The 27195-nt window shown below is 40.8% G+C and overlaps 1 protein-coding gene across 1 annotated transcript in view; it reads right to left on the bottom strand.

Moving 5' to 3' along the window:
- Positions 1-3483: 3483 nt before the first annotated feature.
- The window catches only part of slc1a7a (solute carrier family 1 member 7a), a 71555-nt gene continuing 47843 nt past the window's right edge, over positions 3484-27195 (bottom strand). Inside the window, exons 4-11 of the mRNA XM_049598166.1 lie at positions 25877-25919; positions 23275-23506; positions 22913-23012; positions 18617-18850; positions 16481-16675; positions 9213-9347; positions 8793-8892; positions 3484-4925 (exon numbers count right to left, since the gene is read on the bottom strand). Coding sequence (XP_049454123.1) covers positions 4659-4925; positions 8793-8892; positions 9213-9347; positions 16481-16675; positions 18617-18850; positions 22913-23012; positions 23275-23506; positions 25877-25919 — 1306 coding nt within the window. The 3' untranslated portion in view covers positions 3484-4658. The remainder of the gene's footprint in view (positions 4926-8792; positions 8893-9212; positions 9348-16480; positions 16676-18616; positions 18851-22912; positions 23013-23274; positions 23507-25876; positions 25920-27195) is intronic.

Raw genomic sequence — 27195 nt, 5'->3', positions numbered from 1 at the left:
TCACAGAGTGGACAATGAGACGTTAGAGGCAATGCAGATTAAATACGTATTTAGAAAGAATTTCAATTCAGGATTTTACAACGTTTTTATGAAACAATTATCACTCACTCCAATATGGGGTGCCGTTTGTAAAGTGTCTCACGCTGAAAATAACATCAACATTTTGCCACATTTAGCTTCAAACAATGTTTAAAAAAGTATTGTGATTTTTTTAACATCACCTTTTACCACATTTACAGCAATATTTGTTAACTTAGAAATATATTAAATAGTTAAATCTAAATATTAAATGTGGCACCTAAATGTTAAATGTTAAATCTAAATATTAAATCTAAATCTAAATGCTAAATCTAAATCTAAATGTTAAATCTAAATATTAAATCTAAATCTAAATGCTAAATCTAAATCTAAATCTAAATCTAAATGTTAAATCTAAATATTAAATCTAAATCTAAATGCTAAATCTAAATCTAAATATTAAATCTAAATCTAAATCTAAATGTTAAATCTAAATGCTAAATATAAATGTTAAATCTAAATATTAAATCTAAATCTAAATCTAAATGTTAAATCTAAATGTTCTGGGTGAAACTAAATATTTAGCTAATATGCAAATTCACACTGCCGGTCACCGGAAGTACCAAAATAAAAGCTCGAGATGGTCAGACTGTTTATAGAATCAAATAACGAATTAAAACCAACTTATCGGGGGAAATGGACACTTGAACATCCATTAGCGTGATAATAACTACCTAAAATAACAAGAAACGTGTTTGGAGAAATTTTATTTGATGTGTACTTTGAGTTGTTAGTGTCCCTTCTGAGGGATTAACAACCTAAGCTAAGCTAACAACCGTCAGCTCTTAGCCCCGTTAGCAGTGTCTGTAAAGACTCATTAACTCTTAAACGGTCCGTGAAAAAAATATTTTTTTCCAGCGGATGTCTTAGTTACAACATGATTGAGCTAGCAAAGCAGTTTTGTGTTGTGATGTGTGGTATTTATTCAGTTTTGGGAAATCACGATGTCTAGAAAGCACCAGTGGCCGCAGCAGCAGCAGCAAAGCTATCAGGACGTCATCTGTTAAAAGCCTCCCGTTGTCGGATACGACATTAAACTACTCCAGTTAGCTCAATCATGTTGTAACTAAGACATACGCATGAAATTATATTTTCTTCACGGACCGTTTAGAGTTAGTGAGTCATTACAGACACCGCTTAACTGGGCTAACAGCTAACAGTTAGCCCCGCTAATCTACGATAACCATGTTATTAATTTCAGACCGTGATAGTAATGTTTGTTCAGTCATAGTGTTTATAGGCTTTACAAACACCAGATTAGTCTAAACGGTGATACAGTGACGTGAAACACGTGAGATATGCATATATATATGTTGCTAAACTCCGCTGGTTTTCTACCCGGAAGTATTTGTAAACAACAAGGTGATTCCCTCAGAAGGGACACTAACAGCTCAAAGTACACATCAAATAAAATTTCTCCAAACACGTTTCTTGTTATTTTAGGTAGTTATTATCACGCTAATGTATGTTCAAGTGTCCATTTCGATAAGTTGGTTTTAATTGTTATTTGATTCTATAAACAGTCTGACCATCTCGAGCTTTTATTTTGGTACTTCCGTGACCGGCAGTGTGAATTTGCATATTAGCTAAATATTTAGTTTCACCCAAAACATTTAGATTTAACATTTAGATTTAGATTTAGATTTAATATTTAGATTTAACATTTATATTTATATTTATATTTAGCATTTAGATTTAACATTTAGATTTAGATTTAGATTTAATATTTAGATTTAGATTTAGCATTTAGATTTAGATTTAATATTTAGATTTAACATTTAACATTTAGGTGCCACATTTAATATTTAGATTTAACTATTTAATATATTTCTAAGTTAACAAGTATTGCTGTAAATGTGGTAAAAGGTGACGTTAAAAAAATCACAATACTTTTTTAAACATTGTTTGAAGCTAAATGTGGCAAAATGTTGATGTTATTTTCAGCGTGAGACACTTTACAAACGGCACCCCATACTCCAAGCACAAAATAATGCTGCTGGATTTAATTTCAATGATAACGTGGATCTAAGGTGGATATAGTGTGACATTAAATTTGTGTGAGACATCAATAAAAATCTGACTCCACTTCTCCACCTCACCGTCTGTGTCGCCACTTCCCAGTGTCTCCAAAATGTGCGCATGCATGACTCAGAGTCTGCTTACAAGTGCACACATTCTCCCGCCAAGTTTATTTTTATAAATCACAACCTTTCCATGGAAAGTGGCATACGCCACTTTCAAGCCCCGTTTTGTGCGTAAGCAAGCTTTATAAATAAGGCCCCTGTACATTAAAGGCAAAAAGCCTGGATGAGGAGAGACTCGTTGTCTAGGTCGAGAAATATCCCGAGCTAAACAACCCACAATTCTGTCATTATAAAGACAATGGCCAAAAAGATATTGCCTGGGGAGTCGTAGCTCTGGAGATTGGCAGTCCAGGTGAGAAAGTTTAATTAGGGGCTGTCCACACATAATTTTAAGGTAATGCATGGATGGAGGATTTCAGGATCTTTCAGTAGTCATCTGTTGATGAGCTGCAGGGCGACACGTCCAGTGTGTGCGTGTCACATGACACAACGCACCACAGTGGTGATGTTGTGTTTTCAGCTAGACCCTATTGACAAAAACAGTAATTTTACTTAGCTAAACAAGGGAGCTCTACTCCTGTCTCAGTCAATGAGGTTTTTCTCGTCATTGTGTGACTTTGGTGTTTTAAAGGGTTAGTTTAGCTTCACCAAAGTCTCACAGTAACACAAACAAACAGTTGTGGACCAGCAACACCTCCGTACAGTAAGGTTAAATTACTGTTCTTGTCAATAGAGTCTGGCTTTCAAGAGAACATAGATAAAGTTTCACTGTCTTTTCAGTTCTGTGTCACAAAAGGTCTGTGTATTTGGTAAGTATTGAGCATACAGTTGGCTAAATTAGACTTAGATTATACTGCACGAGTTGTGTGAGAGTTTGTAGATGTATGTTTCATTTTAATTTAGCTTTTTTTAAACATGGACCCCTATGACTTTAATTCATCAAGAATTTATCTGTTTTTGGATTCTTACAGTGGAGGCATGCGCTAACCCTAACCCAAAGTTTTCTTCACGATTTCAACAAAACACGGGGTGAGTAACTGATATACAAACAGTCGTTTGGGGGGGGGTGAAGTATTCCTTTAGGAGAGAAGATGCAGCTCGTCAGATTTCTAAATAAAAGGTGCCCTTTTGCAGTTTTTAGTTCTTGAAATGTCACACTTGAACCTTTATTGCACCTGCAGTTCTTGCAACTCAAACATCACATTCTCAAATCATTAAAAGTACCTGCAATAGTTTACTATTTGCACATTTCCATATATATTTTTCATTGCTTGATGTTTTCTTTTTTACAGAGTTGATACATTTTTCATAAAGTGTGGATTACAGTGAAGTGTTTCTTTTTACAAATACAGAATGGCAGCTCTTGAAACATACTGACAATCGTAAAATCTACATTTTTTTTTTTGAAATACATACATGTACAGCGTATATCTCATACATATGGACAAGAGTTCTGAGTATGACCCGTGATTGTCCGCTTGTGTCGTTTTGTCTCAGCTGTTTCGGCGTACGTCAGTAGCACTCTGGTCCCGCGTGCTTCTCCTTTGGTTGCTTAAGGCAAAGAGGAAATACAATGGGGTGCATAGACAACTTGACTTCAACACAAGGGCAAACACTCACTCTCATCCTGACCTTTATCATCTCTTTGTCTTGATTCTGGCGATGACCGTACAGTATTGCAGGTATGAGGCAGAGCACCCACTTCGACTTGGAACAACAAGGCAGAGAAGAGAAGTGTAGGGAAAGGTGTGGCTGAGAAAATTTGGGAAATAATCCCCCTTTGTAGCCGAAAATCTGCGACATTTTGTTTCCTGAATGTGAACCAACTGTTGCTTATGTGTGTTTAAGTGAAGGTCTCTTGTTAAAGCTCAGTTATGTTGTATTGTCCCACTTTGTCTCTTTGTGTGCGTTATTGCGTCAGTGATTTTACTGGAAGAATGCTCCAAACAGGCAACATTTTCAGTTTCATTATAGAGAGCAGAAAAAAAAGAAATATACAAAAGCCCCAACCAATATAATAATGAAAACATACCAAACCAGATCATGAATGAATAAAAAGAGATATGAGCGGATGTTTCTGCTGTTCCACAGTCCACAGAGGGATAGGTTCCTTTAATTATATCTGATGTTTGTATTATGCTCTTTTGAGATGGGCTGACTCACAGATCTGGGGGGATGTTAATGAAACTTCAGACAGCTCTCCGGTTTGAAATGTCTGTCAGCTAGAGCAGCACACTGTCACTGCTGATACCACATAATACATCTCTGATAAATATATACACACACAAACACACAATCAAATGTGGGTCGTTATTAGGTTATGTAGAAAAAGAAAAATTGTCTTTTTTCCCCCAGGGTTATCTGCATTCATCCCTGCTCTCCTTCTCGGAGGGGAAAAGCGTGTGAACTTCGTCACCTCAATCTTTAATTTGTCTTCTTCACCTGCCGCTCCTGCAGCCGTGGACGCGCCAGTGGCTGTCGGCAGGGCGGCTGCTTTTATACATTAGTCTCCAGCCCATTCATGTCAATGGAACAGTGGTCCTTGTCCCTGTGCTCTCTCTTGTGGTGAGAGGAGTGAGCGTGTTTCTTCTTCTCCAGCGGCCGGATGCCCTCCTCCAGCTGCATCAGGCGAGCCACGTCTGGGGAGATGTGGTCCTGCTTGCTCCCGGGCGGAGGCGGCTGGTAGCAGCCGTTCTTCTGGTTCTGGTAGGTCATCATCTGCTGGATGCTGATCATGGGTTTAGTTTCACAGATCAGAGGCACCTGGTGGAAACAATCATCGTGGAGAAGAGGAGGAATTAGTATCATTTTAATTTTTGATTTTCAAATATACACCAATCAGCCAAAACATTAAATCCTCTGTCAGATGAAGTAACATTGGTCATCGTTACAAGTGCAGTATCGTAGGCAACTGGACTTGCTTGCGTTTTCGCCTCTCATTCAAGAAGCTTCTTCAGTTCTAAATGACTGGTGCGAATTTGACGGCTTTAAACTCAGAGTCATTAGGGCCACATGTGAGCCGTTGACCCACCTGGCCATCATGTGTGTCGTTAGGGTTAGATGGGACCCATTCACACCTTGTCCCATCTACGATATAGCACTTATGATTACCATGACCTGGATGACTGAGAATCTACACCGACACATTGGTCATCTTGTAACAATGCAATGTTCACCTGGGAAACGTTGGTTCCTGGCATTCATGTGGATGCCACTTGACACACACCACCCACCCAAACACCATTACAGACAAAGTACCTGTTCCCCATGGCAACAGCTCTCCCCATGCAAAATGCACCATGCCACAATGCAAAAACTGCTCAGGAATGGCCCAAGGAACATCACAAAGAGCACAAGGCATCGACCTGGCCTCTACCTTCCCAATATCCCGCATCCATGGGATGTGCTGATGACCCACCCAGCAACAGAATCTGCCACCCACGCCTACAAGACTCCTCCAGTGTCCATGCTTCGTTTCCTTTCGAGGCATGAACACGGGACCTCTGGGATACCAGCACACCCCTCAAATGCTCAATCACATTGGGATCTGGGGAATATGGAGGCCAGTTTGGCATCTTGATCACTTCATCATTGTTACACCCTGAGGTCCCCATTAAGGTCATGTTTTCCTTGCTGTAAGTATTTCCTGTTTTATTTCAATACTCACCCTCGTCTCTCGTTTCAGGTACCTTACTTCATGCCCCTGTGTGATCAGCTGCCCCGCCCTGGTTGGTTTCACCTATTCCTCATTACCCCTCCTCCCTTGTGTATTTAGTCCTCCTTGTGCTGTCCTTTGTCTGTTGCCAGATAGTTCTCAGTTGTTTGAGTGTGTGTTCTGGCCATTTCCCCATGTGTTTTATTTGGATTAGACCAGAGTTTTTGCATTTTTGACCCTGCTTAATCCTCCTGCCTTTGGATACCTTTGTTAGTTTTTTAGGACTGATTATTTGTGCTCCGACCTCGTTTTTCAGTAAAACACCTTGTGTTTTTTGAGTCCTGCATCTGAGTCCTTTCTTTGTTTGCTCCAGTCTGATAGTCTTACCATGAGAAGGTCTGCAATGGTATTGAAGTGGGCGATGCGTGTCAAGTGGCATCCACATGAATGCAGGGACCCAAGGCTTTCCAGCAGAGCATTGCTTTGTTATTCACTTTACCTGTCAGTGGTTTTAATTTTGTGGCCGATCAGCGTATTTTTCCTGCTAACATATCCAAGGTTAGATGGTGACATGTTTTGTGGAAAAGTTAATGCATGGATTTTGAATTGCTGTGACATTGAAAGAAGAGTTTACAATGGGACAATGCCATGTTAATGAAAATGAAAATGACTTCTTTACACATTCACCATTATCATAGATGGTTAATGTGGATAAACTTGCTGGCATGCATTCAGTACAATTTCCTCTGACAATGTATTTAACCTTGATGAAATATATTAAATGAAATCAGTTTTTATGCATGATAAATGTTAATAAATGCTGATATGACCTAGATGATCAGGTAAGACATGCACATATTTAAGGTAATGTTTCGGGGAAAATGGTTATTACTTTCTGGCTGTGAATTAATGAAACAATCAATATAACTGTCATCTCTGTGTGTTAAAGGGATAACTCCACATCATATCTGTGTATGTCCAATCAGCGTCAATAACAGATGTAGTCTATCAAGCTGCAAAATCTGTTCTTTCCTGCAAGAACTACAGGCTGGAGTTTGTCTCCAGGGCGTGTGCTCTCAATGCAGCTCAAAAACAGGACTTCCTTGTTCTCTTTGCTTGTATTGCAAACTATGTTTCCAACAGGGGAAACACCATCCCAAAATCTGAGTTCAGAAGATGTTATGGATATATTTTACAGTGTTTTGGCCGACTCGGATATCTAACTGTATTTATTCGAGCCAGAGTAGACGGCTAAGAAGCTCAGTTGAGAGAGGCCAAGGCTGCACAGAGAATATAGCTGGCAGAGACCCTCCTTTCTGTCAATGTGTTTTTTGTCTAGTAGGGCTACACTAATACATCAGGTGACCTGTGTCACATGACCCTCACATGAGCTCTTAGATTGCACACCTGTTTCCAATACATTTAACACCCTGATGAAGACTCTCTAGTTGAAACGCTCTGGTCTATCCATGTAATATTAAAGGATTTTTAACTACAGTCAGAGTGCCTCAGATGCATTTTGGACTGCCTGCCTGCACTATGACTTTTGCACTGAGTGAGCTGGCTATGCATTAAAGTTTTACTCCTCACTTGCACAGAGGTGTGTGGAGACCTTCTTCATGATCCCCAGAGATAAAGTGGAAAAGACCAGCAGGGCCAGAGGGCAGAGGACCACTGAGTTAGTAATTTTGTTATCTAACACTATGCTTTGGCCAACAAAGTAATAGCTATAGTAGGCTAGTAATAGCTATGGGTGTCATAAGCTTGTACCCAATACATCCTGTTACATGTAGGCATTGCAGACACATCCCTGCGAGCAGGAGAGCTAAGTTTTCTCTGGCAATAAAGCATGAACGGAGGAATTAATTGCTTTGGTTGACTACATTTACCATCAGCACTGACTGGGCATTCATGTAAAAGGTGGCAAATTTCAATTTAACCATGCAGCTAGAGCTGGGAGTTGATCAGCCTAGCTTAGCATAACAACTGGATGCAGGAATACCAGCTGGCCTGACTGCATGTTCAGACAGGATGTGAATTTTAAAATCCCTGCAGTTGCATTCAAAGTCAGTAGAAAGACACTACTTTGCGAATGACACGAAAGCAAAATTTGCACTAATCCTGGAGCTGCCTCAGAAACACGCAGACCAAAGATTCGTGACAAGACGAGTTGAAATGGGTGATTTCTTGCAATGCGCCGTTCTGCAGTGTTCTGAAAACCTGCTGGTTCACACCAATGCAACTAGATGAGACTGTGTATCATTTCTATGCAACAACTCTCTGTACTTCTCTTCTGATTTGCATTTTTTCACAAACACACTTTGTGGCTGAATATAATTTGTAGATTCTTAATATATGAATGAGGATAGTGATAATGAGATACTGGCTATAGTTGCATTTGTAGTGGTGATGAAACGGCGAAAAACAGAAACAAAACGAGCATCAGATGGACTGTATTGCCAATGAATCAGTCGATGAGCACCTGCTGCAGCAAGCAAACACAACGTTTGCGGCCATTTTGACTTGACCAGCAGACCGACTGGCTGTTTAAACAGGTGACAAGTTATTTGTTATCAAAACCAGCTGCTGGAGATTTGACCAGCTGAGTTGCACACCATCACCTGTCTGCAACGTTGCAGACGTTTCTGCAAAATGGTTTTGTCTCATCACAAATCTTTTGTCTGAACTGGTTTAAGGAAATAGCTACAAAAACTGGACCTCCTGGTGAGAGCTGGTATCAGTCTGAAGGTGAACTACACACAAACACACTCCAAAACACAGAGTATGTGCCTATTAAATTGACCCTCTACATGCAAAGAATTATAAGCATTCAGTCTTTACCATGAGCCACTTTTCCATCTCTCTAACTAAGATAAATATTCATATACAAGGGTCAACGGGGGTATTGTATTGAACTGAGCATAAGTGTGTTTTGCTGCTCATGAATCAAATTTGTTGGCCTTGTAGGCTCTCACCTGCTCCCCTTCTTTGACAAAATCTTTCCTGCAGATATGAGCCATGATGCCTGTGGCCAGGGCGTCACCCATCACGTTGACCATGGTCCTGAATCGATCCCTACATGATAGAATGATAAAAGTCATTCAGAGTGTTAATGAAACCTGGGAGAAGAAGACATTCATAATCCAAAAACCGTATTTCATTACATGTATTTCACGTTTATAGAGTTGGCTGCCATGTGGTACACTGAGACGTTCAGGCTTATGGTATGTAGAGAAGTATGGTACCTGTGCACTGCAGTGTATTTTAGTGATCTACAGTGTGTATAATCTCCAGATAAAATGTTTCCGATTAAAATCTACTGGAGGATATTTAAATGTCATAACCACATCCTGAATTGATCCCAGGATGTGGCAGAAAGATTAATTCTTACTTACAAAGCCCAATCAACAGCAATGATGAGAGTAATGTCATCAGTGGGCAGGCCCACAGAGGTCAGCACGATCACCATGGTTACCAGTCCAGCCTGTGGGATTCCTGCTGCACCAATACTGGCTGCTGTGGCAGTGATGCTGAGAGAACAGACAGAGGAACAGAGGGCATTTATTATTATTATTATTATTATTATTATTATTATTATTATTTTATAACATACAGGAACAAGTGCTCATTATTTATTTATTTTTATTTTTATTTTTTTTTATTGTGAAACAAGACAAGATACATGTAAGGGCACGTACAATAAGGCTACATACATACATAAACAGACATGACATGACGAAACAACAATTAGTGACTGTGGGTGCGTGCGTGTATTGTAACTAATGAACAAAAATATGGTAACAACGACATACATAATAATAATAATAATAGTAATGATAGTAATAATGATAATAAAAAGTAGTAATAATCAACAACATCATTATCATCATAGGCATTGAAGGGAGGAGACGAAAGAGAAAATAAACAAAATAAGCGAATAGAAAAAAAACAACAATAATAATAATAATAATAATGATAATGATAATAATAAAAGTATATATACATACACACATAACATATATACACACACATACACACATAATAATTATCACCATCATCTTCATCATCATCATCGTCATAATGACAATAATAAATAAATAAAGGGGGGATAAATAAAAATAAAGGGAGGAAGAGAAGCAAAGGATCTGCCTCGGATCCCCACACATCCACAGAGCAGGCCAACCCCCGCCCATGTCTGCTACAGGACACAAGGGGAGTAGACTACACCATGCGGCACCGGCCTGTAATCGCCCACCAATCTCCTCTCCTTGGCCACCCCCTCCACCTCCAGACACCCCAGGCTCCATGCCACACTCCCCACTTGCCCTAAATATATATATATATACAGCTGGCCATCACCTGCATGCCCCACTTGCTGTTTTCTTATTTTTGTTTGTTTGTTTTGGTTTTGGTTTTCTTTTGTTCCTTTCCTGAGCTGGTGTGTGATGCATTAAAAAAGCGAGGCGTGCAACATGGACCCAGCCCAGGGTAGAAGCCAGGGCGGAGGGGAGGCCAAGAGGGGGCAGAAAACGCAGGCCCGGCCCACACAGGTTCAGTGAGGTTCTGTTGTGTTAATGAGAGGGGAGGATGCATATTCCAGGGAGATGTAGTCAGTGAGTAAGTTTTTCCAGTGAGCCAGATGTATGGTGTTCCATGATTTCCAGTTCATGAGGATAGTTTTCTTGGCGATAGTAGGGCCACAAGGAGAAGTCTATGGTTTGTTCCATCTAGGTTGAATGTTAATAAGTCTATATATAAGCGGGATAGTGACTCAGTGACATCTTTCCAGAAGTGTTTGATGGGTGTGCAGTGCCAGGAACAAGTGCTCATTAAAGGTGTATATATGACATTATGGACTGAAGGACAGTGAGACTGTCTGCTGGCCTGTCAAGCATTTCATTCTGGCACAGCACACTTAAAGTTTGTACACTCTAAATTCTTCATAATTTTAAAACAATTGGTGCTTGATTACACACTAGGATAGTTCACCCCCCCAAAAGACCATTTATGTGTCAGTTACTTTCCTTGTCTTATGTTGAATTCATGAGGAAAACTTAGTCCCATGCCTTCACATTGAATGAAGACTCAAAACACAAAGAAAATTCTTGATGAATTGAATTCATAGAGGCAAAACATATCGCAAACATCTGTTTTCAAACTCTCACAGAACTCCTGCAGTACAATCCAAGTTTCATTTACCCAGTCGTTTGCTCAGTACTTCCCAAACAGACAGATCTCTCTGATGGGAAACTAATGTGAAACCTAGCTATATTCTCGTCAAAACCAGACTCGATTTTTCCTCACAGAACACTAGAGATAATGGTCTGCTTTGATCAGTGAGTCTGTGTTATTGTGTATCTTGAACCTGACATAAACTGTTAAAACATGAAAATGACAAAAGCCCTGTTTCCACAGAGCAGTATGGTCAAGTTCAGTTCAGTTTGGTAGGCTTTTTTTCTGTTTCCACTGTGAAAAATTCCATACCGTCCCCATTTTTGGTCCCCCCTCTGTTGGGGTACCTAGCACACAGATCTGGTACTAAAAGGTGGAGCTGTGAACGCTGCAGTCTGATTGGTAAATAGAGGACGGTCACTCTGCTCAGGGCTGAGTCGTGGCTGGTTTTGACGCTCATGTAACCACTGTTCATGCCGTGGAGGGTTTTCCACACATTAGTAAACTATTTCAGTAAATTAATTAGTAAACCTAATTAGTAACATTTGCTGGGTCAACTGCCAGCAACTTTCAAGGTGGAACGTTTACATGTTATGTTACTCAGTGTATGGGTTGACGACATGAATCCTTGAAAACACCTTCAACTTCAGTGTGACAACTTTGACCATTACATAAGTTTTTATTGTGTCTCTTGGATGACATACACTTTTAGTAATGAGTGGATCTTCAAACGTTAATAAAATGAATATTAATTTCAACCGGATTATATGGACTGCATATATTCTAATCCTCACTTGGAGAAGAAAGAAAAGTGTTGCAGAGCGTCGTTCCTGTGGGGTACAGCAACACTAAACCCCCAAGCTTGCCTGAGAAGAACTCTCACTGCAGCCTCATCTATTTTGTTCTGAAAATGTTGGCATGCAGCCTCGTTCTGTGGACGATAAACGAGGTGCGGACTGATAAAGAAGTTAATACAGTTAGAGCTAGATGGAGCAGTGAGTGACAACAACCCCGCTCACATTAAAGAATATTGTTTTGCAGTGGAGACGCTAGAGTCTAGGTACCATGTCTGAAGGGTTACTTTTGGTTCCAAAGGTACCATATTGGAAGCGTTTGGTGCAAACGGGGCTATAAGAACACAAACAAAATAGTCAAGGTTGTGACAGACTAGCAGCTGCAGTGTTCAGTGAGGTAAAATGTGAATGACAAAATGACACTTTTAGTTCAGCTTCGCACGGAAAGCATACTCCATAGATTGTTAAAGTTTGTAAAATGATGTTGTGATAGTTTTGCTGTTCTTAACATTTGTCCATCTTTACTCTGATAGGCCTTTCTCACAGCAGACATTTTGACTTGTTGTGATAGGAAAAGCACAGGTGTTACTAATAACGCTAACAACAGCTTTCATCTATTCAGGTGTTCTAATGAGAGTGGCAGTGAGCATGCAGGATATTGGGATCCTAAAATCAAAGCAGGTAAGTGGAATTCAGCCATCATTTCCATGAAAAAAGCTTATTTGAGAATTTCTCCATTTTTGGAATCTTAGTTCACTGTAGCTATGTTTCCATCCAAAAGTGATTCGAATCATTTGGAAATGCACATTAAAGCTATAGTGCGTAACTTCTACAGGTCCGTAAATGTCCGTTTCACCCAAGCCACTACTTGAGGAGATGACACAATGCTGATTAAGCCGACAAGAAGGGAGGGGGAGGACGAGCGGAGAGTGTCACAGCAAGAGGTAGAGCGCAGGTAGAAAGTGAAAGCAACATGGTGGAGAAGCGTCCGAGACACGGTTCAGAAGTGGATCTTACCACAAAGAAAAAGCCTGGACGTTCGTCTGAAGGTCTATTAGCAAAGAAGGAAAGTGACCGACGGAGAAGGCAAACAAGGATTTGTATTGCCGTTGCTTTTCCTCGGTGGAGAGCCCTGAAGGAAGAAATTGGGCTGAGGACAGACACGGATGTTGCCTTGCTGCTGTTGGATAAGTAAGTGACTTGGTTTATAATTATATTATAAGTAGTGTGTGTTGCTGTTACATGTACTGGACCTAGTACTTTATTATTTTCTTGGAAATGGTGCTATGAACGTAATGTAATGTTAGCAGCCTGGTGTTCGCCATGTTGTGTAGCATTGTGTACACGGTGCGTGGTGAGTCTTACTCTACACGGTGTGTGGCGACTGGCGAGTGTTACTCTGTGTACGGTGTGTGGCGAGTGTTACTCTGTGTACATGGAAGTGCCGCCAGCTTATTAGTTGTAATAACGCATTATCCGCTGGGAGGCGACAGAAGTTACGCACTATAGCTTTAAAAGAAATACGAATCCTGTGTGTTTGCATTGAATGTACGGACTTTGGTGAAAACTATGAACTCGCGCAAGTTTTCCGCAGAACCGGAAACAAACAAGTCTCGCATTCTTCTTCTTCTACGTTTTCTGTCAGTTGGCAACCAGCTTGTAAATACATTACCGCCTTCCTGACCCGGAGTGTGGATATCACCATGGAGAGAGGTGCGCTACGTCAGACTTAATTCGAACATAACTGTTTCCATCCCCCGTTTTGCGAATCAACATTTTTTCGAATCAACCAAAACCCGGCTAAAGCGAGCGTATTTTAGTTTGTGTGAATCGGGGGATTTTAATTCGAATTTTGGCGTTTCCATCATAATTTTCCGATGCGATACTTCTAGATGCACATCTAAACAGGCTGATGGAAACATGGCTAGTGGAGGCACACAGCAAAGTTTTCTTTGCATATTCAATATAACATGGGGAGAGTTATTGATATAAAACTGGTCATTTGGATTGTAAAATATAGAATATATGCTATCTCAAGTTAAGATAAGAACCCTCAAAAAGGGCTCAACTGTGGGATTTAGTGAAGAGGCAATTACAGAGAAAACGGTCTATGAAGTTATATAAGTATAATTCAAGGTTTTATTTTTGTATGGTTTCCTTATTTTATGCCTTTCAATTATTTGAAGAGTATATGAACACTTTTTCCGTCACGCTGTAGGAAGAATGATTGAGTGATTGTTTTGTCTAAAACCTCTGAGCACAGACTGACAAACTGTCCCTCTGCAGGGCTGAAAGGGGGGGTTGGGGTTGGGTTAGCATGCAGATGGAGCAGCTCCATGGTCAGCAGCCAAACGGCACGGGAACAGGACGCAGAGAGAGAGAGGGAAAAATTATTATAATTCTGGCGTGACAAGGGAGATGAGTAATACAGGTCATATGGGTTTTACCGCCAAAGGGATTATGAGGGAATGGGCACAGACTGCAGCCGTGAGGAGAGGTCTGCTTAATGTTATTACAATGTGACATGCCATGAAATCAGAGGAGGGGCAGGACATTTCACTCGACCTGGGTGGGCTTGTGTACCTGTGGTTAAAAGTTACACGGTGGTGGCGTTTGTGGGAAGCGGACTGTGGGTGTTTTTGTCAGCCTGTCTGCGTCCCCAGGGCTTCCAGACTGATTTAGCAGAAATCAGATCAGACTAAGAAGCTCATATGAGGCGTAATCTGTGTGACATTTACATATATGTGTATCTAGTAAATCCCATAATATTTGTTATTAATTCAGAATTAAACTAAATGTGTGACGTTAGATTAATTCACATGTCACACTCAAAACTCGAGTATGCCTGCAACATTTTTTTGACCCAGATGAAACTTGCTTATATTGTCACACTTTGGGAGGTTTTATTTCTCATTCGTAAAATTTGCTGTTGAGATAAGAATCTGAAAGAGCTGTTTATGGATAATTTTAAAGGAACAGTTTGATACGTGCTTGCGGAAAGTTTAATGAGTAGATTGATACCAAACAAAAGACCAAGTGATATCGATGTTCTCAACTAAGCACATTTCCCAAACTAGTCCTCTAAATATTCCTTTAATCTCCACTGAAGTGTCACTGTAGCTGTAGTCCTGCTATTTGTTGCATTTAACGTTACTGTTTGTCTGCCCAAAATATCTTGTTAAGCTCTCAATATAGCACCGTTATCTGGGGGCTCATGTTGCATTTACTTTACAGAAGAGGAATAAATCTTGTTCACGTACAACAAATTTTTTCCTGGCGTTCATCAGGCTTGCTAATGCTAAAGCTAAAGTTGCAGCTGCCAGCAGCTACAGAATGGCTGTGCTCAGAATCGCATGCTAATGTATTGCCTAGCCAGCGCGCTACATATTTGATCAGTATGTACTGCGTACTTCCTACTGTGTGCAGCTCTCACATCTCTGAAAAACATTGTATCGAATTTCCAAACAGATGTTATTTAGATAACTGGGAATCTAGATAGTTATTTTCTCACCTGAAAAATATTTAAACGTAAAGGTAAATCGCATCATGTCATATTGCATCGTATCGTATCGTACTTATGACCAACTAGAAGTATGTGGCGGTGTATTTTTCTGCAGAGTCCCTGCCTCTGCTTGTATTTTCTATGCTCGCGGCGTTTATGGCCGTGATACCCCACAGTGCTCAGGTGAGGTCAGGGCTTTACAAAAAGAAGGTGACCAGGGGTCTCATTTATAAAACAATGCGTAGGATCTATACTAAAAATGTACGTACAAACAAAAGTTTGTTCATAATGGGTCAAAGTTTCTCCCATCAAATCTGTTTTTACTGATCACAACTTTTTCGTGAGCAGTAGCGTACGCCTCTTTCGGGCCTCGTTCTGCGCATATGCAATGTTTATAAATGAGACCCCAGGTGTTAGACCGTAAGCAGCAGGCATCAGAGACACAGAGTGAATCTGGGGTTTGCTTTTACTTTCACTTTTGTCGGCGGTATATTATGTTGTACTGCTTTGTTTTCCCCTGGGTGGCTATTCTTTCCATGATTGTATTTTTGGCCTTTACAGCCATCCAGCCTCCTCTTTCCCCAATGTGGTGATGTCCCTGTGGTCATAGGGAAGTGCAGCACACATGGTGGTTGCCTAGTTACAGATCTTGAGAAGCGCATGACCGTGTGCTGCAAAACTTTTAAAGCCTTCATGCTCAATGTGAAGAGGATGATTATGTCATGTTCTGGTGTGTTAACCTCACACCCAAGGCACCACTGTGAGCATAAAACACACTTGAATAGAAGCACTGCACCGTGGGGCAGCTGAGTATGTCCAGTAAGCTCATGTTTCATACTGAGAAATTTGTGCTAATGTGATGTACAGCCGGGCATTTCTCACATACACAAAATCCAAATACTTTGCAGTGTGGACGCAATTTATACTCAGTTTTATTTCATATATTTCATATGTAGTATAAGTAGGATGTTAGTATTCATCCAACAAATTCATTACAATTGAGAAACTGCTGTTAAAAAAGGTCTGGCAGTAATTTCCTTGCAGATATTTGGGAAAGGATCCAGGAGGATTTCATCTGTGCATGCAAATATATTTCATTTTGTCCTTTCTTGCCTGCTGACATTTATTATAGTTTTTTTGAACAAGATAGAAATGATATATTAGCCAGTTCTGGCCTAAATTGAACCTGCCTTACCTGATCGTGATGATCTGTCCAAAGTCAAGCTCATAATTATTCACTTGGGCAATGAAAATGGCTGCCACGGCCTCGTAGAGTGCGGTGCCGTCCATATTGATGGTGGCCCCGACAGGCAGCACGAAGCGGATGATGCGTCTGTCGATGTGATTGTTCTCAAGGAGGCACTTGAAGGTGATAGGCAGAGTGGCAGAGCTGTAGCAGGAAACAATAATTAATAACATATAATACCACTTGATTATGGTGAGGGAAATATCATGTTCAGGCTTAAAATACATGTTTTTTGGGGGGCACAATCCCTGCTGTCTTGATTTAAAAAACAAACAAAAAAACACCTGCTTTTTGTTCCACTATCCCTGACGAGACAGGTCGCTACATAACAACTACATTTGGTACCTGAAAAGCAGATAGAATAACACTCAATAGTTGAGACAAAAGACTAATGTTTGGTGACTAAGGAGCAGAAGGAAAAACACAGATGGCTTGCTACCAAACACCCACAGTTGGTGCCTAAAGTCACTGGAAGCTACAAAACAGCCACTGGAAATACACTGACGGGGCACTTCCTAACACCAACATTCTGTGCCTTAAAACCAGTTGGAAAAAACCCTGATAGCTAGCTATAAAACACCAGTGTTTGGAACCTAAAAAGACTCTAGAAAACCACAGACAGGTCATTAAAAAACACCCATGTCTAGTGCCTAAAATACCACTGGAGAAACACAGGCAGGTCACTACAAATCACCCCTGTTTGTTGCTGAAAAAGCCTCTGGAAAACACTGACGTGTTGCTACAAAACACCCATGTCTACTGCCTAAAACACCTCTGAAGAAACACAGGCAGGTCACTACAAAACACCTGTGTTCGGTACTGAAAAAGCCTCTGGTAAACACTGACGTGTTGCTACAAAACACCCATGTCTAGTGCCTAAAACGCCACTGGAGAAACACAGGCAGGTCACTACAAAACACCTGTGTTCGGTGCTGAAAAAACCGCTGGAAAACACTGACATGTTGCTACAAAACACCCATGTCTAGTGCCTAAAACGCCACTAGAGAAACACAGGCAGGTCACTACAAAACACCCGTGTTCGGTGCTGAAAAAGCCACTGGAAAACACTGACATGTTGCTACAAAGCACCCATGATGGTGCCTAAAAAGCCAATAGAAAAACACCAGTGGGGGCTACTAAACACCCATGTTTTGTAGCGGCCTGTCTGTTTTTCCAGCAGTGTTTTAGGCACCAAAGATCCATGTTCAGTGCCTCAAAAAGCCAATTGAAAAACACAGATGGAGGACTATAAAACACCCACATTTGGTGCCTTAAAAGCCACTGGAAAACACAGAGGGATTACAACATAACACTAAATGTTTGGTGCCAACTGGACACGACAAAGGATCACTGTCGCTGAAACATTGATATGGTGCGTAAAGAATGCGCAATTATAACATATTCATTTCCATAAGCGTGCAATATCAACATTTTCTTCTGATAACTGGGCTGTGAAAATCTGGAAACACTTTGCTTTGTTTACGTTTTTCATTATGTCACCAGTGCTGCTTAGGGGAGACCTGAATGCTCCAAAAATATTTCATTTACGTTGACCTCTCATTCATCTGTTGCAACACATACTCACACAACCCTCATAGTATTTCCCATTATCAGGAGAAGATATGAAGAGGAGTAAACCCTCTGACACTTAAAGAGGCTGCAAGGTGAGTGTGGTTAGATAGCCAATCATAGCATACGAGGCAGCCCTGAGGTGGTGCATGAGGTTAAAAGGGTCGCAGTGAAACCCAACAAACATCCATTTCATTCAAGGACAACTCCATTATCCACTCCATTCATGCTCACAAAATAGTTTAAAAGCATGTCTATATTCGGCACTTAGTTGCTCAGTTACTTTTCTTTTTTTTGTGTGTGTGTGTGTGTGTGTGAACCATAAACTTATATGGTTGCACTCGTTTAAAGATGTTCCGGTAAACACCATGACGGAAACACAAATACTATAGGTGACCTGACATGGTAATTATGTATGTTCACAGAGTCCCCACATTTATAAATCACTATGTTTATAAATAAATACAAATCCAATGCAGAGTTTAATTTGTGAAAAGTCAGATCTGACACTTTTACCTGGAGGAGGTGGCCAATGAGATGAGCAGGGCCTGCAGGATGCCTCTGATGTAAACAATAGGGCTCTTCTTAGTGATGAAGAAGTACATGGCGGGCAGGATAAATAGACCGTGCAGCACCAAGCCCATTACCACCGTAATGGCGTAAAAACCCAGCTTCTTCCCCATGGCTGAAGGGTCGTCCATTTCCAGGATCTTACCGGCAACCAGAAACACGATGCCAAAGGGGAAATACCTGTGACGGACGGAGGGAAGGTATGAGTGCACGTTCACAAAATGATGGCTACAGTATCAGCTTTTATTTAAAATGATGACAGACGTTTTGATATTGTTTTGCTGTTGTTACATGTGATTTCTGTTCACTTCAATTCATGTAGAATGTTCACCTTTTTCCAATTCATATTCTATGGGGGCATGTGAGTCAAGTTTTCTTCACAATTTCAAGGTAACACATGATGAATAACTGATATGCAAAGGGTCATTTTGCAGGTTAAGTCTTCCTTTAAGTCAGTATTTTTCTCGTCTTAACATTCCGATAAAATCAAACATGTTTAGTATTAGTATATATTTTTAGCCTTGGCTCCTGCAAATACTGAAGTCTAATGATGTGAACTCTGACAACAAGCAATAGCTGCACTTTCTCTCACACCAAACAGGAAACTGGGTAGACATAAACATGGAGGGGACTGCAGGGAGGTATAAGAATGTGAACAAGTTTTGGTTCTCTTATACTGTAGAGAAGGAGGAGAAACTGGTGGAGTGAACAAGAGGCAGTGTTTAATTCGGCATGTATCTGTTATTTTAGTGAAAAATCTTAATATCTGAAATGGTTCACCTTTCATTCCCATGCTCTCCTCCTGCTAAAATAGCTCAGCCTCCAATGGAGATGGTAGTGTAAAGTTTGTACATGTATACAGTTTGTTTTTATAGGTTATATTGATGCCGAATTGATGAGAAAACTGTTGACATATGACGCCTTTGTGTTTTTGCAGACACATGAGGAATTGTAAATTTGTGATATTTCTTAAAGGGATTTTGGTGTGGTATTTTCCACCTGAAGCAGGATGGGAAATAATCTCAAAAGGAATCTAGTTGTAGTCTTGTAAATAGTGACACTGCAAGATCCCCAGTCTGCAAAATCTTACAGTCTATGACTAAAAATTCACTTTGTCTTTAGATGTCACAGGGTGTCAGACTCCAGTCTTTTTAAGTCTTTTCAAAGTCTTTTAGTATGTGGTAGGCATACATCACATGACAATGAAGATACATCATCTAGGTACCATGTGTTTTTTTGAGTGTTTTTATTTGAATTGCTTTTAATCATTTAATCAGATGCATGCTTGAGAACGCTGTGTCTCTGTTACTGCATGCAGCATTTTTTTCCTACTGTCCCTGAAGTGCACAGTGACAACACTCAGGCTGTAATCAGCAAAACAAGCAACAGGTGTGGGATGTGCATGAAAAGGAATAACAGGCAAGCTGGGGACTCAACACCGAGGCCTACGGCAGAGAGAGATGGAGTGAAACCTGGGGGCCAGTGCGAGTCACGCTGCAACTCTCCACAGATGAGCCACCAGAGCCTGAAGCGCAGGAGCCAATATCTGTTCAGCATGAATATTCCAGCCTGGAGCCTTTTTGCTGCTACTTTAGAGGAAGGAAGCTTGAGTAACATAAGCGTACGGTGACTGGTTCAACACATGAGCCAAATCAGCATCAGCACCTGGCATTTTCAAAAACCTGTTGGCTGTTAACAGATAACACAAACAACAGCTCATAAAAAAGAATAACAAAACTCACAATCCTGGGTTTTTGTTCATATTCTGTCATCCTATAGACTTTGTTTTGGAGTTTTCTGTTCGTGTTTCTTGAACCTCTTGTTTTCTGTTTTATTTTGTTGTGTCATGTCCAGTTTTACTTCCTGTTTTTTGTGTGTTTCCTGCCTGTTGTCTGTCACACCTGTCTCGTTAGTCCTTCCCTGTTCCCAGAGTCTTCCCTTCACACCTGTTCTGTATCAGTCTTCTTTGCTCCACCCTAGTGTTTCCAACCACACCCTTGTTGTCAGCCAGTCCCCTTTTCCCTCCTCTTGCCCGTGTCCTCCTACTCCAACTGTGTGATTAGTTCAGTCAGTCAGTATATTTGTTCCTCATCAATTTTGGATGTTTTTCATCAGCTTTATTAAAGCTCGGTTTTTGTTTGACCTCAAACCTGCCTGCTGCTCTGCATTTGGGTCCTTCCTGATCTGACATTTGACAGAAAACCATGAAGAAAACATGGACAAATGGACCGACACTAAAGTCAAGGCCTCACTCGGCATATATGTGACATGAGAAATACAACACGGTTTTGACTTGTCAGAGCAAAATAAAAGAATATTTGATAGCATTTGTTCTTAATCTGCTATCTTAGGAATCCACTACATCCATCCTGGCAATGTAGAGATAAAATAAAGACACTTAAACAGGATTACAAGAAGGAAAGGGTGCTTTCAGACCTTGAGTTGTCTTGCTTTGGTTCGAATCAGGGACTGATTTTTGTCACAAAGTTGCATAATTGTCTAGAGTTGGTTTGTTTTCTCACGGCAGCATTTACAAGTGGAGATAAAATGCCTTGTGTGAGAAAGCTGCTCTTGATTGGTCAGAATTTCCATGTGGGAAAAATCCAGGAAGTAAACAAAACGTTGAGTACACTTGTAAGATAAATGTGACACTTTCTAATGTCACAGTGGAGGGACAACTACGCAGGTCGATTTTAGCGCTGCTCATCGTGGACTATATTGCTGTCATTGTTCATTTTAGTCAAACCATACAGTTTGAAAACGAAACGAAAACAATGTTTTGATGCATTGGATGTGCTGAATGTGCATATTAAGGCAGTACAGGAGGAGGTGCACATTAATAAACCTCCAGGACTGTAACATGCTCATGTTTAATCCAAACAATGTGTCATGCGGCTGCAGTTCGTTCAGCTCAAGGTCGGATCATGCTTGTTGTTTTGGTGCACACCCGAGTGCGATTGCTATGTTCATACCTGCCCAAATGAACTGCACTTAGGGGGCAAACAAACTTGAGTTCAATTAAACTGAACCAAACAGGGCAGGTGTGAAAGCACCCTAAGACTCCAACAACCAAAAAAGATCAAGTGGAATAATAAACTAGATGCCATCCTTGGCCCCAGACCAACATATTCTGGTAAGATGGGCACAAAGGATTCAGCAATCGGGCCCTTGGATGCCATTTCCAGTGACACCGGGAGCTGCAGTCTGCCTGTGGAAGTCTCTTAAGAAGGTTTGCAGCTCCTTGTACATGTGGCAACACATAAAGAAAATGCGTACGAGTAACACAGTTAACGTTATATAACTTAGAAAAGCACCGAATGGGTTGCTTGCTTCAGTGTTTGCTTAATCTAGCACCCAACTAACATCAGTTGGTTAGAAAGCTAATTGTGAGATTAAAAGCAGAGTAAGGCCCCAATCACACAGACAGGTTTTTGGCAGTTGGAGACACATTTTTGTAATTGTTTTTAAGGAGAATGAAGCTTTGTGCTTGTGGTGTTTGCGCTGCAATGTGCCTCACGCTGGCATTTTTGCTGGAGCGCTCTGAATTCCTTGAGTTGAAAAAACTTCAACTCAGAGTGGAAAAGTGCCCCACGTCATCTCTTTCTTCGTCATTGTTTTCCCCATTGTCCAATTGGATGATTTGAGAGGCGGGCCTTCTGCGGTGGTCATGACAACAGGGTTATAGTTGGTAAACAATGGAGGAGAAACTGATGGTAGCGGTTGCTCGATACCCAGAGCTACAGTATAAGGCCCGATGATAGACAGCAGGTTGTCAAACTGCCCCTGAGTTTTCTCTAAAATGTGCCTGCAAACAGCCATCATGGAGGTGAAGCTCCTGGACCAACTGGTGGTACTCCCCATGATCCACCCTCTTTTTTAGGGTCTCATGTACCCACACAGATCTCTGTTTCCCTGTGCCGAACAAACTATTTGCTGACAGCCTCTCACTCTCAACCGGAGCTACAGCAAGTACCCTCTGCCTCAGTATTTTAGGAACTAGATACTAATTAATGTGGAAAAAATAAACGCTTTATGTGTGATCGGGGCCTAAATGAAGTAGATATAGGCTTATATCACTTCAGTTTTCCTACTGGTGGTGAGTATGCAAATGGAAAAAACCCCCTTGAGGGTATATATTTCTCGGGGCAGTTCTTCTTAGGGAGTCCCCAGAATGTTTGGGCCAAAACGACTTCTTTTATTACTTTATTTTGGTGCTGTTTACTTCCAATATACAACTCTTACCAGATGACAATGGCGACAATCTTCAGAACGGCCTCATTCAAACTCTGGCAGAAGTTGACCAAAGCGCTTCCATTGGGTCCCATCCTTCCTAACATTATCCCTGGATTAAAAAACAAACATGTTGCATTCACGAATGGATGAATGTATCAATCAAACACATGCAACGAAGCACTCAAAAGTGAAGAGTGATGAGTGTTGTCATTTTACTTGTTCTCTGCCTTCCTCGTGAGAGCACAACACAATATAAACTAAATTATGCAAATATATACTGCTGGTGCCAAGACTTCTATTATGCCGTTTATTTACATATTTATTGTGTATGTTACTCAAAGTGGTGTGCAGTATCCATGCCAACCACTTACCCATGGTGGCGGAGAAAATTACAATCCCCAGCACATTCATGCCTTCGCTGGTACCAGGGGATGTTTTCATGATCACGTCAGGAGGCGGCGTGAGATCCAGGGAGAAATTCTGAACGTCTGTGCCGTTGTCATCCTGGATGCCGTAGATGTAGACCCTGCGAGTGGTGGTCTCATCCAAGAGCTGAGCCACCGTCGGTTTGGGGATGAGCTCTGGGACTCTCTGGGTTCGATACTTGAAATCAAAACAGAGCACAGGCCCCAACGTCAGCACAAGGATGATAAAAACATGGATATTTAAAGCAGCAGATTCGCACATTATAATGGCATAAGCGTGAGCTCATATCAGAGGTGTTAACATTTAATTAGGCACATTACAGTGGTGAAATGACAGTAACTGCAGTAGACACTGTTATTTTATAATCTCCGTTTCTATGGTATTTTCTGATAAAGGTGATTGCTCTTTCTCCCCCTATGTGCTAATGTTTATTTTTACTGTTTATCTGAAACAAATAATTGCTTGGTGAAAGAGAAAACAAGAAATATTGCACAGATATGCAAAGGTCCCAACCACCTCTCCTACAGGAGGAGCAAGACACATAGACATTTTGCAGTCTTTCCCTGTTTTGTGTCTCTCCGAGGTAATCTCTTGTCTCCTTTGGTTGTTATTTGTCTCTCTGTGGTCATTTTGAGTCTCTTCCCGGTCAGTACATGTTATTTTGGTGACATTTTGCAATCAAAAGCCAGGGGTCCCCTGAGATTTTGGGCCCCTGGGACTGTATCTATTAGGCCCATTCAGTAATTCATCCATGCTCAACAGTGACCATTAAAGGAACAGTTTTGGTAAATGCACTTACTCGCTGTCTTTGCCGACAGTTAGGTGCAAAGTTTTAGACCACATGTCTACATATGACTGGAAATGGAAAACAGCTGGCCCAGTTTTTTTTTTTTTTTGTACAGTTTAAACAAACAAGAACATGTTCATTCTTTAGAGAAGTAATTTGTTGCTAGCTGTTTGCAGTCTTTGCTTTAAGGGGGCAGTTCACCCCTAATTAAAAAATACATCTTTTTCCTCTTACGTGTAGTGCTATTTACCAATCTAGATAGTTTTGGTGTGAGTTGCTGAGTGTTGGAGATATCAGCTGTAGAGGTGTCTGCCTTCTCTCCAATATAATGGAACTAGATGGCACTCAGCTTGTGGTGCTCAAAGTGCCAAAATGTGTCTCTTTCCAGAAATCATGACCTGGTTACTCAAGATAATCCACAGACCTTGTTGTGAGCAGTTTCATGTAGGAACTATTTTCTTTCCACCAAACTACACCTGCTAACCGTATTAATGGTAAAAATTAAAAAGTAAAAGTAATCACTAGGATTTTAAAGTCGATCCTAATACAAACATCTAGTTCCATTATATTAGAGACAAGGCAGACGTCTCTACAGCTGATATCTCCAACACTCTGCAACTCACACCAAAACAATCTAGACTGATAAACAGCTCTACAGGTAAGAGGAACAATATGTAGTTTTTTCCCTTTAACCTTTTAAACTATTGGTGCTGTTTGTGTCAAAGTTTGTTTACTGCTCTGTCCCTTCTTTCTATTCTCCGGGCCCCTCCATTTTTTTCATCCCTTAGACTTTGCTTCCTTTCCTCATCAGCCGACTCCTGAGAAATCTGCTCACAAAGGCTTTTTAACTTAATTGAAACGCATCTGTTCCTGCTCCATGCATGAGTGCCATATGATCAAGACGGTCCTTGAGCACGCTACTACAGTATCTCATTCTTCTAAACCTGTTCCTACTTCCCTAAACAGCTCTGCCTTGTCTCTCCTACTCAACTCCTCACCTGCGTCTCATTCCCTCTTCAGCCAGTCTCCACAAGTACCTGTCCAATTCCTTTGTTCCTTTGTCAAATCATCATTGATTGCAATGTGGGTTTCCTGTTAGCTGACTGCTACACGTTACCTGTCTGCTTGCAACCGAGTTGCCGGAATAAATATTGGCATTGTACAAGTCTGCAAGCCATGCATACGTAACATTTGTCAATTATTATGTAGCTGATGTGTTGGAAATTTATATTTCTTTGTTTCACCTACACGGAATACCTAAAAATACCTGGATTTGGTGGCACAATCACAGCTGGAAGTGCTGCTGATATCAAGCTAAAAAGCACCCGTTTTTGTTGATTGTTGGTTTCGAACAGTGGTTTGCAGCTTGGCAGTGGTCTCACCAAGGGGTCATGTTATCCACCATCCCAATGACTAAGTCAGCTCGTACATGTAATCTAAGCTACATCACTTTCAAAACATTGATGTAATATGTATCAGCCATACAAATCTATTGTATTTCTGGTTTCTTCTGGTGACTGGACTGCTGCTTGTTACCCGTCTGCAGCATCTACTGCCTCACTTGGACCATTGATGCCTTATGCCTCATCCATATTCTGGTTTGTCCAATAAACCACTGACTTGTCCTGTTGCCTCCTCATCTGTCTGTATGTGGGTCCAATCTCTCTTGGCCCACATGCCAGCTGTGACAGTTTGCACTTTGAACATCTTTTTTCCGATTTTATTTTTAGTGTGTCTTTGCCTTCAGCATTTTTGCTTACCTGTTGAAAAGTAGCTTGAACCAGGTTGGCTGGAAACATGTTGCTGGGGGAGAGAATGATGAGAAATGTTTAGTGGATGGCAGATATAAATATATCTATATATCTATATCTATCTATCTATCTATATATAAGTATTCTTTAGGTAAAATATCACAGAAACACATGCAAGGAAACAATTGTTGAATGTAAAGAAATATGTTTTGAAGCAGAATTATTAATGCCATCATGAAACCATGCAATATGAAGTTTTATAACTACGTTTGGGGACAAAGACCACACCTCAATCTCATCCATTTCTGCACTTAAAGTATTTAAGCACACCTTATCAGCGACCCTAATTTCTCCCATCATTCCCCTCACCTTCCTTCCTTCCTTGTCCCTTCATCCCCTCATGCCCATCATCCATTTTGTGTAATAAACCAATTGCAACCTTTAACTCTATTGGCGTGGTTTTTATTCATGAAATGTCCGTGACCACAAAGTACTCTGCGAAACATTATTAGCAATATCACTTAATCTGTATCTCCTCTACCCCTGAAAATTAAAACACGTATTGATTCTCTTCTGTACAACTCGTATGTTACTGGCATTAAATCAATATGTGGAAATTACTGAGGGATGGCAGCTTTCACCAGGAGCCAGCTCAATAATGCTCCCCATGTCCCCAATGGTTTGTGCCGTCAGTCTGCATGTTTTTCTGCATTGATCCCGGCACAGGAAGTTCTTAACAATTTTCATTATTTTCGCTGTAAGCTACTCAGATAGTAGGAAGGAAATACACTTAAATAACTGTCCTGTAAAGCCCACTTTTGTTGTGATATTTCAGCCGAGCAAAAACATATCGAGTGCTCTGCCTGCAAGGGGTAACTGCGGCTTAGAGGACTCAGGTGCTCAGTGACAAAGGAGCAGGAAGGAGTGAAACCTGAAGATGGAGGAGCAGGTGGAGCAAAGAGATGTGGGCAAAGTGAATAAAAAGAGGAACTATGGATATGTGGAGTGGAAAGAGAATGGATGCCTAAAAACCAGTGCTGAGATAAAAAATCGAGAACCTAGTTTGCAGGATATCCATGTGCATGTGTGACTTTCCTGCAGGTTCCTCCCACAGTCCAAAGACATGCTAATTGGCCTAATTATACAATATAGTATAATTGTGACATGTGATTGTGACATGTGCTGGGTGTACTCCATCAACTCCTGCACAATGTGAGTGATATGGTTCAGCCTCCCTGTGACCCTGCACTGTATGAATAATGTATGGATGGGCGGAGATATACTGTAATCACTGTCATCCCATTTAAATCACATACTCCAATGATTTT

The sequence above is a fragment of the Epinephelus fuscoguttatus genome, linkage group LG15 (assembly GCF_011397635.1).
Source record: "Epinephelus fuscoguttatus linkage group LG15, E.fuscoguttatus.final_Chr_v1".
In the NCBI taxonomy this organism is placed as follows: domain Eukaryota; kingdom Metazoa; phylum Chordata; class Actinopteri; order Perciformes; family Serranidae; genus Epinephelus; species Epinephelus fuscoguttatus.
Note: the sequence above shows the minus strand (reverse complement) of the source record. Positions and strands in the feature narration are given on the sequence as shown.